Source organism: Arachis hypogaea, chromosome 7 (genome assembly GCF_003086295.3).
Source record: "Arachis hypogaea cultivar Tifrunner chromosome 7, arahy.Tifrunner.gnm2.J5K5, whole genome shotgun sequence".
Taxonomy (NCBI): Eukaryota; Viridiplantae; Streptophyta; class Magnoliopsida; order Fabales; family Fabaceae; genus Arachis; species Arachis hypogaea.
The window spans coordinates 5,516,721-5,533,020 of NC_092042.1; the positions used below are offsets into that span (position 1 = coordinate 5,516,721).

The following is a 16,300-nucleotide window of genomic DNA, read 5'->3' on the forward strand; positions in this document are numbered from 1 at the left end:
ATTATATTGTACCATTTGAATTAGATTGCGTTGATTTTAATTTTTAAAAATAAATTTAAAATCCGATTCAGTCAATGTAGTTCACCAAAAGTATAATTTAATTAAATTTAAATTATTACGATTTTAATTATTTTCCATTTGGATTAGATTAGATGAATGAGATTTGGATTAGATTAGATGAATGAAATGGTGATTTAATTTGGGTAAGTTTGAATTTGATCACCTTATATTTTATATTTTATTTTATAAGGTGTTTTATAAGTTGAGGTCTTAATTTGGAAAAAAATAAAACAAAAACAAATTTACTACTTAAAATTGCGAATATACCCTAAAGGCGTGTACAGTTAAATGCTACCCTTTACAGGCTCACACGGAAACTCTACTCTTCTTATTCATCAGTTAGACACCAGCATTGCTCACTCTTCCGTTAGCATTTCGCATTTCGCATTTCCATTTCAATTTCAATTCTCATTTCATTTGCATTTCGCAGAGACACATAACCTCCTCCACCTTTCACTCGGGACTCGTCCCTCACTCACCTCAATGGCCGACCGAGTTCACCCGCACGACTCACCGTCGCCGACCGTCTCTCAAATCGACTCCTCCGACGCCGCCGTCGCACCGAAGCCTAGTCTTCCGCCGGATGGGAAACCCGTTCCGCCTCCGGGAACCTACGTCATCAAGATTCCGAAGGACCAGATCTACCGTGTTCCTCCGCCGGAGAATGCTCGCCGCTTCGCCAAATACACCGACAAAAAAAGTAAACGGAGCTACGGCGGTGGCGGTCGTCGCCGCTGCAGCTTCTGCTGCTGCTTCTCCTGGTTCATCGGAGTCCTCTTCATCATCGCCTTGCTCATTGGAATCGCCGCCGGCGTACTCTACTTAGTTTTCAAGCCGAAGTCTCCGCACTACTCCATCGACCACATCGGAATCAAAGCAATGAACCTCACCACGGCGGTGATCTCGCCAGAGTTCAACATTACCGTCAAGGCTGATAACCCTAACGACAGGATTGGAATCCGTTACGAAACGGATAGCTCGGCTGAAATATTCTTTAAAGGCGTGAAGCTCTGTGACGGAGCGTTGCCGGCGTTTTACCAGCCGCCAAAAAACATCACGGTGTTTATGACGCCGTTGAAGGGTAACGGTATCAAGCTGAAGAGCGAGGATGAGAAGGCGTTGGTGGATGCGCAGACCAAACGGCAGGTGCCGTTGAACGTTAAGTTAGTTGCGCCGGTGAAGATAAAAGTTGGTTCCGTTGAGTCGTGGAAGATCACCGTTAAGATTGACTGTGATGTAACAGTAGACCAGCTAACGGTGCAGTCGAAGATTCTTTCTAAAAAATGTAATTACAAGCTGGATCTTTGGTTATTTAAAATATGAAAAAAAAAAAAGAGCGGTTGGATCTGTTTTGTTATAGAGATAGGATGAAACAATTTTAGGGGATATTGTTATTCTGATTCATTCTTTTGTCTGTTTAAAAATAATTGTCAATTTAATTATTAAGTTTCGTATTTGAGAAAAATCCTAAAATGACACCGACAATTATTTCGAAAGGCCACGAAGCCCTTAATAAAAAAAATATCCAATCCGACCTTGAATTTTATTTTTATAGAACTGATTAGTCTTTGTTTTTTTTTTACACAGAAGCTAATTAGTCTCATAAAAATAAAAATTAGGAGTTAGATTGAGTATTTTTTTCTTTTTTGTTAAGAATCTCGTAATTTTTTTGAGATAATTGTCAAAAACCAGATTGTGTATTTACTCTTTTTATTTTGATAATCAGTTTGAAGTTATTATAATCTTGAATTGATGCTTTTTTTGTCAATCTAGTTATTGGATACTTACGTGTAGTTAACAGACATATTTAACAGTTTATGATAACTAAATTGGTGTAGAAAGGAAAGATATACTTTTCATGGTTATAAAATTTAAGTACCAAATTTTGGGAGCACAAGTTATAAAATTTAAGTACCAAATTTTGGGAGCACAAGTTATAACACATGTGGTGTATTAATCTAACGAATAAGATTTTCTTCTTTTCTTTTTGTTTCTTCCTATTTTGGTACGATAGTTAAGCAATTAGGCACAATATATATCTATATAATCATTTGTTATTTTATATAATTAACAAGTAATTTATAGCTTATTTCCATAAAACAAATATTCTATGTTCAGAGATATGTTGGATCAAAGTTGTTACTATCTTTTCAATACAAGAATGAATGCTAAAATGGTGATACTTAATTAAGGGAAAAGTAAAATATTTACGGTACCTATGCAAATAAACATAACCTAGTCAAATTGGATGAATGGAAAAATTTCTTTCTCTTTGCCAATTCAATCAACTGAACAAGAAAACAAAAGAAGAGTGTATTTAGAAGCAAGCTCTTGCATTTAATGAACACCCTCTTTCAATGCACCGAATAATTAGTGTGACTAATTTACTATACACATTATATATACACACACACAAACTTCGTTTAGGAGAATGATTTTGACATTCTCTAATTGATGATGTCATTCTTTTATTGTATGCTATTTTTAAAAATAAAATAACAAAGATGAAGAATAATTTAAAAAATTATACAAAAAGTAAATAATATTATCAATTTTAGGAATAACAAAATTATTCTATCTAATATCTTTAGTATTAACCCTTTTACTGTTTCCACCTTGTGTGTGTCATTGTAGCAGGTTAGAATTTAAGTAACTTGTGTAAAGCTATTTAGAAAAAGAATTTAGAACATATAGATTCTTTTGTACATTTGCATTATTCTAAGATAGTTTTGAACTTTATACATGGAAGAGTTCATGGTTCTTCAATATATGTAGGTTTGATTTGTTATACATAATAAACACAAGAAATAACCGGTACCAAACCAGATTTGAATTTTAATATCTGATTTTAACACGTTTTCTTTATCTGAGGTAAAAAATGTATTAAGGAAATAGGATAAAAAATAAATAAATTTAAAAAGAAAAAGGAAAGAGAGACGATTAGTTTAAATTTCTATAACAGAAATGGGCCAAATAGCCTTGAGTAGCTCATTTAGAAGTATCAGGGTTAATTATAGTAGCCCAATTAGTTGTAGTATGCTTTGGAAGTCTACAAAACTGTTTTTCTTAAAGAAAAAATGGAAAAGGAAGAAGAAAGAAGCTGCTTTGAGAGGGACAAATGTGTTTGAACTTTGAACAAATTTTCATGATAGGGTTAGAATACAGATACTATAATTTAATCAGTTTTTACAACACCAACATAATGTTATCTTTTTATCAAAGTGACCCCAAATAATACATATTTACAATATTTACTTGCTAGGCATTGAAAACTTGGTAAAATTATTTGGGTATAAGAACCTCTATCTATAATACAAAGGCATTTTGTATGATAACTAGGAAGTGGTTTATACCAAGAATAAGGTATTCAAGATGACCATAGAATAAAAAACAATTTTTTTCTTCTTTTTTAATTTATTTATAGGAACTAACAAGTAACAATTACTTTTTGCACATGACATAAATTGGGGGGATTGAGAATATGACATTAGTAAAGAAAATCAATGAGTAAGGTACAAGTCTCATTAGGGAACTGAAATCTTCTATCCCATTTTCCTGTCTCCTTAGTTCCTTCAACGAAAATCTAACACCTGTAAAATCATGAGACCTCCTTTTTTCTTCTATTTTAAGATTCTCAAACCCAACATCTTCAAAATCATTCACACAGAAAAATGGGATAGAAGATTTGAGTTCCCAACTACAAGCACCTTGTTCATCAAAATTGCACTATACAAGTTCCACTTTTTTAAATATATAGATTTGTTCACCACCAGAACCTAGTACTTACAAGGCTATACTGAAAAGATAACTACCACCCTAAACTCAAAAACTGGAGGAAAAAACAGAATGTGTAACCACCTAATCACAATCTCTTAAAAGCATTCTATCAACCCCTCATACTAAACACAACTATGGCAAATCAATTTAATGACTTTATTTCATCCTTTCATGAACAAATGAAATGCCTCACACAAAACTATGGCAAATCATTCATGTGCTCAACACAGATTCACCATGTTTCTTGCAGTTCTTTCTTTATTTGCTTCGGTTATTTCTTTTCTGACTAAACAACTTGAGATTGAGAGTTGGATTGATCACCTTGAGATTCGGAGTTCAAATGAACATCTTGAGATTGAGAATTCGAGTGACCGTTTTGAGAAAACGAACTCCTCCTTTGGTAAATAATCTTAGCTTTGTGAATGGCCTGTCTAAGGTCTGCATACATTGTAACCGAAGCCCCCGACAAACTACTAAGCTGCCCAAGAAATCTAATCAAGCTTAACCGAAATCGATCGAAACCTGAAGCCCAGTCCTCTGAAATGTCATCTCTCAATAAGTTATCTGATGATTCGCCATTAATATGAGGATGATTTGCACCTTTTCCATGGTTCTTCTCTTTATGTGGCAAGAACCGGGCAGTGTCGGCTGCTAAGCTCTTAATAGAATCCACAACATCCTTTACAGGTAACCCATTGAGCTTCTCCAACCAGACAATGCAAGTGGCATATATTGGAGGGCCATGTTCTCTCAGGAGCTCAGATTGTGGCTTCCTTCTCTTCCTGGTTGACTTTTGTTTAAACGAAACACATTTGTTGAGCCATCCGGATATAGCCTCCAGATATGATTTCTGAGCTCCAATCCACTTGGTCAAGCTTGATGATAGAAAGAGGAGTTCATCTTCAAGATAGCTGGTAATCTGCCTATGTAATTCAGAATGCATGGCGATTTTAGCATGACTATTGTTATACGATACCGAAATGATCTGAAACTGAAGCTTGTGACATTCAAACATCACTTCCCACATCCTGCTTAACCTGCCATTCAAGCACAAACAGATGAAATACAAAACAAAAAAACAGTTCTTTTTTTTTCAAAATAAGTAAATGCGCATGCATAAACTAGACTTCTCATTGACTAAGGAAACATAAGTAAGTTTCTTATTGATCCAAAATCATTAAACTGGCATTCAAAAGGTTGTTAATGATTGGTTTAATAGGAAAATAAGATCCAGCAATCTTATATTATCTATTAGCAAAGTTAAACATAGAAATATAAGTTTAGAAGAGCACAAATGGATTCGAAATCAGACACACTTCTGGATTTGAAGAGCAAAAAATGATAGGTATACAAGCCAGAACAAAAAGGAGAGGAGGAAAGCAGTGTCCTCACACCAGAACTGTAAAGATGGGTCTGAACTCTAAAAAATGGATAAGAATTTCAAACAATGGAAATTTTAAAATAGAATGACCATAACCAGAAAAGGCATACAGATTGGTAATTGAATTTTGAGCTTTGGGAGCATTTTTATGTTATAAATTTATATCCTTCCACGTGAACCTTTTAACAAATGGAGATGATATATCGGCAACATGTACGAAAAATATAACTGGAACTTTTTATAAATATTCTTAAACAATTATTAATCAATATATATAAACCTAGAAGATCTTACCCTTCAATCAACTCCTCAAGTTGTGGCTGAAGCTCTTTGTCCCTTAATTCTTCAATCCTCTTTGATATAGAGTCAATCCTGTGAATCGCAACTCTGATTCTTGAGTGCAGATCCTTGACAACAGCTCGTGTTTTATCAATTGTATGAGCCTTTTCTCCTTTTGATTCCAGGTGCCTCAAGATTTTACACTTCGTGTCATATTCCTTCCTGACAATCTCACTAGCCTGTAATTTGAAGCAGCAAAAAATGTCATTGAAACTCAAATGTGGAGATGTTACTACTCTCTGGAGTGTACTTAGTTTTCAACAGAACTACTTCTGGGTTAGTCTAAAGATCCAAAACAAGTATTCTGCGAAATATTATATTACCAAAGTGGAATAACAGGAAATATACAACATGCTAACATAATTGTTGATGAGCAAGTATATGCTACCTTCACTTCATCATAGAGCTTTCTTTCCCAGGCATATAGCCTATCCAAAGTTGATGCATGGCTACCGGATATCATACAAGACGTGTCAAAGAGATTATTTGCAAAGGCCTCTGTATCATCTCTTGAGTTTGCTCCCACAGGGTTTCTGGATGAGGAAGATCGAGATGATGCAGTTCTATGCCAAGTTAAGTACTTAACAGAGTTTTGAGCAGGTTCTGAGAAGATATTCGGAAAGGGGGGGAATTAGATATCAAATTTCATGCACAGATTTAAACAAAAAGGAATGAATATCTAAATTACAAAAAACTAGATGTGGCATATTCCTTTTCTAAATATCATTTGCAATGGAAGACTTCCAACAATAACTAGATGTCATAATGTAATTTGTATTGCTCCTAGTTCTACAGGCGGCAAATTTGTACTCATGAAAAACCTTGAAAGACTAAGAAGACTGATTCAATCCAACAAGGTTAGCCATGTCTAGAAAACATGAGAGATCAACAGGAAAAATTGACAAAGAAATTACCTTCTGGAACTTGAGTAGGGTCATCCCCGCAAGACAAACATGCTTTCAAGAAAGATGATGCCACAGAACTATCTGTTACAATCAAGAATATCTGATTTAAACTTCAAAAGAATTCATGATTCATGCCGTAATGAATTACGTAGTAACAGCCATAATATTGCAAAAGCCAACTAGAAATAAGAAACTTGTTTTTCACCCTATAAGTTACAAGATTCTAGTAAAGAATGTACCATGATCTGAATCATTTTATGTCATAAAAGACTAAGAATAACTACTGAATATTCCTAACTGATAAGTGACACACAAACAGACAAAGAATGAAGAGGCAGAAAGATTACTTTCTTTTGCGGGGAACATTGGACGAAAGTGAAATTTATTTGCTTCAAGCATCCTTGGAACCTCTTTACCAGATGCAGAAGCTTCAATAAAGAGCGACTCAATTTCTTTCATGCTTGTAAAGAAATTTTTGGGGATGACTTTATTCTGGCTATGATTTTCTTTCTCTGTTGACTTATTTGTTTCAGGGGGATGTGAAGTTACTGCAGGTGGCACTGCCTTTAATGGGGATAAATTAGGAGAATTTGCCTTCTCCCCATTAACTAATTCAACTTCAGAAGCCACATCACCAGTCAAAGGCTTAGTTGTGGCAGGCAAAGCATTTTCTTGAACATGATTGTTAACTCTATTAAGATTTTCAAATCTTTGGACAAGCTTTTCTGATGTAGGCTCATCTTCAAACTCGTCTTCAGAAGCTTGGGAACCATCCTCGTCATGCGAAGAAACACCCTCTTCGTCTTCTTCCAAGTCAGGAATTCCTTCCTCCTCCCTTAGCTGAGTTATATCATCACCATTTTGCACGTGGTGAGAACCCTTCCCATCTTGAAAGGAAAATTGATGGTCAATAGGATTAAATAAGCCAAAGAAATCCCATTGTGGAGCACCATCTGGAAGAGTAGAATCTTCGAATGCAGGACTTTCAGACCTTCCATTGTAACGAGGAGTACTACCATTCTGTGGAGTACCCGAAGATGTTAATGTCCCTATAACAGGTACAGGCACTTTCTCTTCAACTTTTTTAGAATAAACGCTTGTATGTTTCATATGATTTGCTTGGAACTTAATGGAAGAACTAGGAGGTGAGGGTGATGGCGAGAAGCCTTCGGCTGCATCAATGCGCTGTGACACGGATGGTGAAGAGAATGATAAATGAGACAAGGGCCTCTCACTCAAAGCCAGTTGGGGTTCTGGTGTTGCATTAGTAGTAGGAGTATACAATGAAGGGTCAATTAGCCCGTCAGGTTCGATGAATTTTCTAAGGGCTGTTCCTGTGGTTTTCAGTGACTGGATATATGCAACATGCGCAGATGCTAGCAAGCAACGCCCGTCAAGGGCTTGCCTAACAAACTTCTTCCTTTCGCGGCATAGCTGCAATGCCTTATCCTCCTCCATTCTGGAGCTTGAGTTCCCCATTTTCCCCTAATTCTAGACCTGGAGTTCTATCTGCAAACTCATTCAGCATCACAGATATTAGATTTAGCAATAAATTAACATGTGCAATGTAACATAACAAACAAAACTTAGCAACAATGATAACCGCAAGAAAAGTACAGATCAAAGTGTGTTTATATCACAGAAACCAGATTCTAACACATCAATTTTCATAAAATCATATTTGAGGAACTGGTGGACATAAACACAGTCATAACTAATAAACACCTATCAATTTTCATCAGGAAAAAAGACAAACAGGTAGAATGCATCTGAAGAAAAGTAAGTTCATGAAATCATCACCACATCAAACAGCACCAATCCAATCCACGAAACAAAAATCAGTTACATCCACTCTCCCAACAGATAGAAGCAGTTAAGAAAGCTGAAACTGAAAGCAAAACGACAATGTAAAATTTTTCACAACCCCAAGATGAAAGCACAGTACTTGAAGTCAGAAGATTATAAAGCAATGAAAATTAAGATCGAGGAAGCAAAATTCAAGTGTGTAGAAGAAAACCCAAGTTGCAAAATCAAAAGAGAAAGTTGGATCAAGCCCCAAAAACAGTTGAAGTAGAAAAGGAAGAAGGATGATACCGAAAAAGCTAAAGAAAGGAGAATGAAGATAAAGTTAGGGAATTTGATGAGTTTTACCGAGGGTGTTGCTGCACGCTAAGAACTTGGATTTCAGCAATGACCCATGCAAGAGAATCATTCGACAGAAATTGGGGTTCTTCGAGTAAAAGAAGCAAAAATAGGATTTTTATTTTTTCGGTGCAGTGAAGAGAGAGAGAGAGAGAAAGAGAGAGAATCTCAACACATCATCCCCTCATGCAAAAGAGAACGGAGGAATTTATTTTTGTTAAGTCTTGAAATAGTACTATTATTAATTAATTAATATTTCAATACTGTATTCCAACAGTAAGAAGTTAAAGTTTTAAATAATTCGGTAACAAATTCCCTCTTGTGAATGCAGTATTTCATTAGTCAGTAATAAACTCTTATATAAAATTTAGTATCACGGCATATTAATTTTTGGCCTATTAAACTAAAAAATACCATAAAAAAATAATTCACTAATAAATTATAACTTAAATAACATAATTTTTTATATTTAATTAAAATCACAAATTCAAGTCTTATTATTCCTGTCTTAATGTTCTCTCAGTATAAAGTATAAACAAAACAACATTAAAAAAGAGAATATTTAATTTAAATGTTTTAAAATTAATTTAAATATTCTTTTTATTAATATCTTATTAACTTAACTTTATTGTGTTAAATACTTCTTATTAAAAGTTTGGTATATAGTTAATCATATATTTTCCTTATTTCAAATTAATTATTTTTTTAGTTGTACATAATATTAAACAATTATCAAATTTCATTAAAAATATAAGAAATTGAAAGAAAAAAATAAAAATATCTAATATTATTTTCTCTTTTTATTAATTCTTTTTATCTTTTAAATTTATTTTTTTATTAAATAATAAAGAATATAATAAATAAAATTAATTTATAACTTCTTAAATTAAAAAATAATATACAAAAATATAAATGAAATGAGATAATTAATTTTAAATTGAGAAAATACTTTTTATTTTTTACAAAAACTTCGACACAAATAATCCCTGTAATATGTAGCTTTAACATAGTCATGGACAGATAAAAATTATTACAAAATTAATAAACACTTAATTATTTTGTTTATTAAATAGATATAATTATAAAATTATAAATTCGATCTTAATTAAAAAATTGTGTTTAAATTTTATAAATAAAAAACTATTTTTATAAATATACATCACAAATTATATTTTCAAAACAAATTTTTTATATCAATTTTTGTTCAATCTCCCTGCTATATATAATAGATAAATGAATATAAATTTCTCATTTTTAATACCAATAATAAAAAGAAAAAAAAGGAAGATACATAGGAAAACAGACATGGCGGTGGCCATGGACCCACAAGCCTCCATATAAGTCCAATGATGTCCGCATCAAATAGGAGGAGCGTGACAATCACGCGCTTGGCCCATTGGAATTTCTTTTATCATTGTTATTTTTGTTTTCACCATATCTCTCCATTCAATTAATTAAAGATTAATTTGTTTGTTATTAACTAATTAATTACTGTATGTATAAGAAGACAATAAATTTAACACTTATTTAAACGGACAATTGAGTTAATTATTTGACCCACTTGAGTTAATTTTTGTTACTCTTATTCGGATGTATTATCAAAATTTCTGACATTAATCTGTCCAAAAATAAATTATTTACTATTCAACCCACATAAGGGAAAGTTGGTGAGACATTGGATTAGAAATTAAAAATTGTTAAATAGAAAAATGTGTATTAACTTTTCTCTTGTTAAAGGATCAAGTAATATTCTATAGTTTTTTTCCTAGCAAAATTGTCTTTGCAATTTCCAGAAAAGTGTCTAGATTCATGTGGGTTTGTGTAATTGTATTGTTGCTTAAAAGGTTTAGGGAAAAAGGACCACTTCAAAATTTTCAGATTCTCTTTTAATGAAATAGACTAATAATGCTCAAATTCTAATTTTGATTTATTTTATTTTTCTTTGAAGTTGTTTATCTAATTTTCTTTTTTATGCAATCATATGATTGAAATACACTAGAAATGTTTTTGTTTGAGAAGAAAATAAAAAAATTGAAAAAAAATAATTATTTTTCATTGTTTAATTAAAAAATATATTAAAAAAACGTTAAATAGTGCAAACGCATATTAGGTCAAAGTAAGAATATATATATATTACTTTTATGTGGGGATGTTTTATTTTGTTGATATAGTAAACTAAAATATGAATATTTTAACTATCTATTTTATTGTTAAAAATAATTATTTTGTATCAAATGCAAAATTAATAAATAGTTAAATAAAATAGCTTAAAATATTTGTTACTTCTAAAAGATTAATGTATGAATTCAAGATCATTAGCTAAGAAGTCATATTATTTATCAACTGAATTAATTTCACATTTTTAATTCTTAAACACATTGAAGTAAAAAATAATAATTTGATAAATATTTAAATAATCTGTTTAATCATAAAATAATAGTAATCTAATTATTTTAATGATTGATGTGATTTTTATTTAAATTTAAAAATATGAATTACAAGTAATATCATAAAAATATAATATGCCATTTTTAGTGACTATATATACATCTTCAATGTGATTATAATTAATATTATCCATACACATTTATTATCTCAAATTACATTTGATAAAATACTATTTAAACACAAATTAGATTGACATTAATCCAATTTTACTTCAACATTCATTTATAAATACGATCATAGTGCCTTTTTCTTTATTAAATAATGATTGGTGTTTCTACTCATTTAGTTAAGGTAAATCATGATGCTAATGTGTCATTGTCAAAGATTGCAATGAGAAGAATAAAGTAGGATTTAGATTTAATTTTAATTTGTTTTTACGAATTGAGTTTTAACTAAAATTCAATTATATTTTATCTGCAGATTTTTATGACATGTCAATCTTAGTCATACTTATTCTTAATATGTTGGTTAGCGATCATAAAAAAAATTACAATATTTAATAATGTGATGAAATTTTGGAACTATGATTTAGTATTTTTATATTAATAAACAGATTTATTTTTTATATAAATAAAAGTATTAAACTTTTAGTTAAAAATTTTGACTTAATGATTAATAATTTTTTATATAAATAAAAAAATTTTAGTTCGACATATATATAAGGTATGAATTGGTCAGATATGATTGAATGTTGTTAGCAACCTTATTTAATTGTTGGGTCGAGTTGGATATCCTTAGATTTGATTACTCCATTGATGTTTTTTTTAGTATATTATTCAAGATACTAATAGAAATTGGATGAAGACCTATATGGGGATCCTCTCATATATTTCTATTTTGCGTTTTAAGTTTTTTTTTTTTTTTGTGGATAGAGCTTGTCTTATCTTAGAAAAAGTGAATTTCAAGAAGGAATTCATAAAATGGATAATCTAAATGCAGAAATGCTTACATTGCAACTTAAGAAGTAGGGTTCGTGACACTAATACAAACAATGATCCAGTAAATAGAATTATTCATGAAGTTATGGATTAGAATTGGATTGTTAAAGTGAAGTCCGTATAAAGATTGACTAATTCATTTGCAGAGGATATATTTAAGGCGTACTCTGTTATACAAATTGAAATTGTATATAAAGAATATAAATTATTTTTATAATTAATTTTTATTATTTTATTAATGATTAAAATATGGGTTTTAATATTTTTAATTTCTCTTTCATCACATACAAGAAAAGATATGTAGTAATTTATATTTTCTATATAATCTTAATCTATATAGTAGAGTATCCTATATTTTTATATCTTTCTCATAAGAATTTATATTTTCCGTGTTAGGGAGTATTTGGAAAAGAGATAAAAATTGAGAGATAAAAATTGAAATAAGTTTTAGCATTATATTTAGAAACAGAAATTAAAATAAAAATAAAGTTTTAATTTAATTTGTACAAAAAAATAAAATTAGAATTAATAAATTAAAATAAAAATATTTTAGATATAAAATATTATTAAAATTTTAATTTTTGTCTCTAAAAATTTTAGTCTCATGTATTTTTATTTTTTAAAAATACTAAAATACTAAAATTTTAAAGATAAAAATAAAATTTTAATACCTAAATCACTAAATATGATACTAAATCGTAATCTTTTAGTTCATTTTAGTACCTCGTTTATTTTTGTTTTGTTTCTCATTTTGGTTTTAGTTAAAAGGAACAAATAATTTATGCATGAACTGACGAGGGAGAAAATTACAAAAACAAAAAAGGAACTCAAAAAGGAGAATGAAAAAAAGGTGCCAAAGAATGGAGTAGTGGACGCCACCTTTAATGGACTTTGCTGGGGACACATCACATATTCACATGTCAATATTAAATTTTTTTTACGGTATTTTTTAGTTCGAAAGATCAAAGATTAATTTAATAGCAGATCTAAATATTTAAAAGTCTGTTATTCACTAATAAAGTACTATATATAAATTTAAATTCAAATTCTCGACACTTATTTAAATAGATGAGTGAACTCGTTCAATTTAAATTGGTTCATGTCAACATTAATTAATGAACTCATTAGGCTTTTGGCTTTGGTTACCTTTTTAGTCAAGCCCTTAATCCAAGCTTACCATACTATTTTCATGAAAATATTAAAATAACATTGCTTTTAGCGTAAAATAATGTTACTAAATGAATAATAACCAACATTGTAAAGTCACATTTCCGGAGATGAATATATAAAAAAATAAGTTGAAGTTGGTAGATGTCAGTTAAACCTAGCTATGTTAGTGAATTGTTGAATTAACTTGTTTTTTTAATGTCTAAACCCAATTTCGAGAATGATTAATCTCTGCATACATCAGCTCAGCATGAAGCCTTTAACTAATAAAGAGAGAGAAAATATGATATTTTTATACGCCGAGTAAAATGCTATCTTTATCCATAAAAAAATAAAATTTAAATAAATGTATTCATAATTAAATTAACTAAATATATATATATATATATTAAAAATGAATAAACCATTACTTTTTTTCATAAATAAAAATAATATTTAAATACATTTATCAGGCAAAAATATTTGAAGATAAATTAATATTTTTTTTATAAATTATTAGTACTTTAATTACTATTCTTTATACTAGACATTCACATTGTCCAAAAGCTTTTGAGTCAGCATCTAAATTATTATTATCTTAGAGAACATACCTTTGGAATTTCATGAAAGTGACTGCCATCAATGCCTTCTGTTATCCCTTTTATTGTTGATGACATTATATTTTTTTATAACAACTTTTTTTTTTTACTTATTTTTATGGTTATTCGAATTTCATTATTATTAAATATTTGATTAATTTATATTTAAAGTTATAATTGTACTAACTGTCACACGTTTTTTATACTAGACTAAAACTTAAAATTATTGAAAAAAAAATCTATCACTTGATAACTAAATTGTTGATAATTGTTTTTCATTAATATGTAAACGTTACTTAATTAAAATTAAACCTAATTTAAGCAAAAGTAGCTACAGGGAAGCATATTTGTCTTCTACTAACGAAAAGTTTGATATAATGTTCTTTATTTTAAGTAACATGCAATCCAACCTAACAATTTATTATGTTATTACACAGAAAATAAAATATTTTTCTCTTCAAGATTTAGAACATAGTTCAGCAGAGTATGAATACCTACGACTTAATAATACACAATAATATAAATCCATCCTCTAGAAATAACTTTTAAAAAAAATTAATTATTCCGTCGATTTTTATAATTTTATCGAATTTTTAATTAAATTTTTATATTTTTTAATTAAATTCCTATACCATATCAAATTTTGTAATTAAATCTCTATCGTAATAAAAATATTAAAATTAATAGAATATTCTATTAAACTATAAAGAATATTCAGTCAAGTGTTAGATATATTCGTTTTGTTTAACAAAATATTTTGTTAATTTGGCGAAGAATATAACAAATTATAGTTTTACTAATATAATTTGAAGAGGATTTGTCCCACCAAGCGTTGAGTTGTTTACGTGATTTGTATTGGTTGGCATGGTGAATACAAAAAGACTATGTAGATTAGGTGTTATTGACCAAGATGATCATATGTGTGTATTATGTAATAAATTCGTTGAAACTGATTTTCACTTGTTCATTGGATGTGTTTGGTTATTCGCTCTTGGAAAGATGTGGATTATTCCATGTATTCTCAGACAACACTTTGAAAGTTGGACGGATTTACCAACGGCAAAGGTGGAGAAGAAAAGGTAGTTAATTGGTTTTTATGCTGTCATTTGGACAATTTGGTTAGAAAAAAAAATCTTGAACAATCAGGTTCAAGTGTGGTGTAAATTATTAACAGATCTTTTATAAATTTTGACGAGTAGTTGGATGGTAAATCATTTAATTGTTAATGGCAATGCCGAAGATGACTAAGTGTTATTTTACACTACTTTAGAATTTGTAAGTTGTTACTCCTTTGTTCTTTTTTCACTTTATTGTGTTGAGTTCTTTTCACTTCAAACAAATATTCTATTAATTTTAACATTTTTGTCACATTAAAAAATTAATTACAAAATTTAATACAGAACTAAATCGGAAAAAAAATTTGGATCTAATTAAAAATTTTAAGTGAAAATATAATTAAACTTTTAAAAACTACATATCTTTAATTAAAATTTAAAACCAAATTATATTTTTCTCTTATTTATCACTTTTAATCCATCGTCTTTTTGCAGTAAGCTCAATGTATGTGTGCGAATATACTACTTTTTTTTTTCTTTTCAGTACAGATTTACTTTTATGATTGCTAAAACCTTTTCATAGCTGGAAATAAAGTTGTACATCATATCTTCAATGCAATGAATGCTCATCTGGAAAATCAGAAAATGACCTCAATCAGCATGTTTCTTGCTATCAAGTTAACAAATCAAGAAAAATTTAAGCAAAGTAAAAGTCAAATTAAAGGAGTATCCTTTTTGCTTCCCTTCTTATATAATTCTATGATATTTTAAATAACTTTTTTGTTTTCATAAAATAATTATTTAACTTTTTAGTTTTTGGTAAACTATAGATTTTATTCCAAATATTTTTAAAAAATTTTAAAAATATATCCAATATTTATTTTTTTTTAACTTTTAATTTTGTTTCCTAATTTTTTTTATCAATTTTAAGTCTATTTTTACTATTAGATTTTTTATAGTCAACATATAGTTAATATATTTTTTTTTACTTTACCCTTCAAAATACTATTCATCATCATCATTATTTTCAAATACTTTTCTTCTCTTTTTTAAACATTTTTTTTAGACCCACTTCCAATCTCCACCGCCACCATCAACACATCTTTCTCCCCACATATTGGCATTGACATTGTTGCCATCACCTCCACCTGCCACTACCACCGCCTCTGTCTCCTCGACATCAAATAATCTTATCTCACCAATTCATTTTCTTAATACATGTCTCTTTCATTTATTTACCCTTATTTATTAGCCAATGTGTTCATCTCCTTTCTCTGTTTTGTCTTTGCCCTCCTCTTTCATGTTTGTCTGACATATCTCCATCACCGGCATTGTACCGTCTTCCATGTCATCTGCTTTCTTTCCACCACTACCCTTTGAGTCAATCTCTTTCTCGCAACGGTACGATTTTGGCTCCTCCTCTCTCTCTATGCATTATTCTTTAAAAACATAGAAATAAATGTTGTTGTAGTTTGTTTATTGTTGAATGAAAAGGTATTTGGTTATGGTA

At 29.8% G+C, this 16,300-nt stretch overlaps 2 protein-coding genes across 3 annotated transcripts; one reads left to right on the forward strand and one right to left on the reverse strand.

The window, feature by feature from the left end:
* Positions 1-292: 292 nt before the first annotated feature.
* LOC112702171 (NDR1/HIN1-like protein 13) lies at positions 293-1,525 on the forward strand. The gene has a single exon (XM_025753097.2). It carries the CDS (start codon positions 349-351, stop codon positions 1,381-1,383), a length of 1,035 nt encoding a protein of 344 aa, XP_025608882.1. The 5' UTR covers positions 293-348; the 3' UTR covers positions 1,384-1,525.
* Positions 1,526-3,441: 1,916 nt separating this feature from the next.
* Positions 3,442-8,817, reverse strand: LOC112702172 (uncharacterized). 2 transcript variants are annotated; one of them, XM_025753099.3, is made up of 7 exons: positions 8,614-8,804; positions 8,263-8,350; positions 6,810-7,971; positions 6,472-6,543; positions 5,946-6,160; positions 5,513-5,736; positions 3,442-4,874 (listed from the first exon to the last, which is right to left on the reverse strand). In XM_025753099.3, exons 3-7 carry the CDS (start codon positions 7,939-7,941, stop codon positions 4,124-4,126), a joined length of 2,394 nt encoding a protein of 797 aa, XP_025608884.1. In that variant the 5' UTR covers positions 7,942-7,971; positions 8,263-8,350; positions 8,614-8,804; the 3' UTR covers positions 3,442-4,123. The 2 variants fall into 2 exon arrangements, with proteins under 2 accessions (XP_025608884.1, XP_025608883.1); XM_025753098.3 differs by lacking the exon at positions 8,263-8,350 and having other exon boundaries at positions 8,614-8,817.
* Between the last annotated feature and the right edge of the window lie 7,483 nt (positions 8,818-16,300).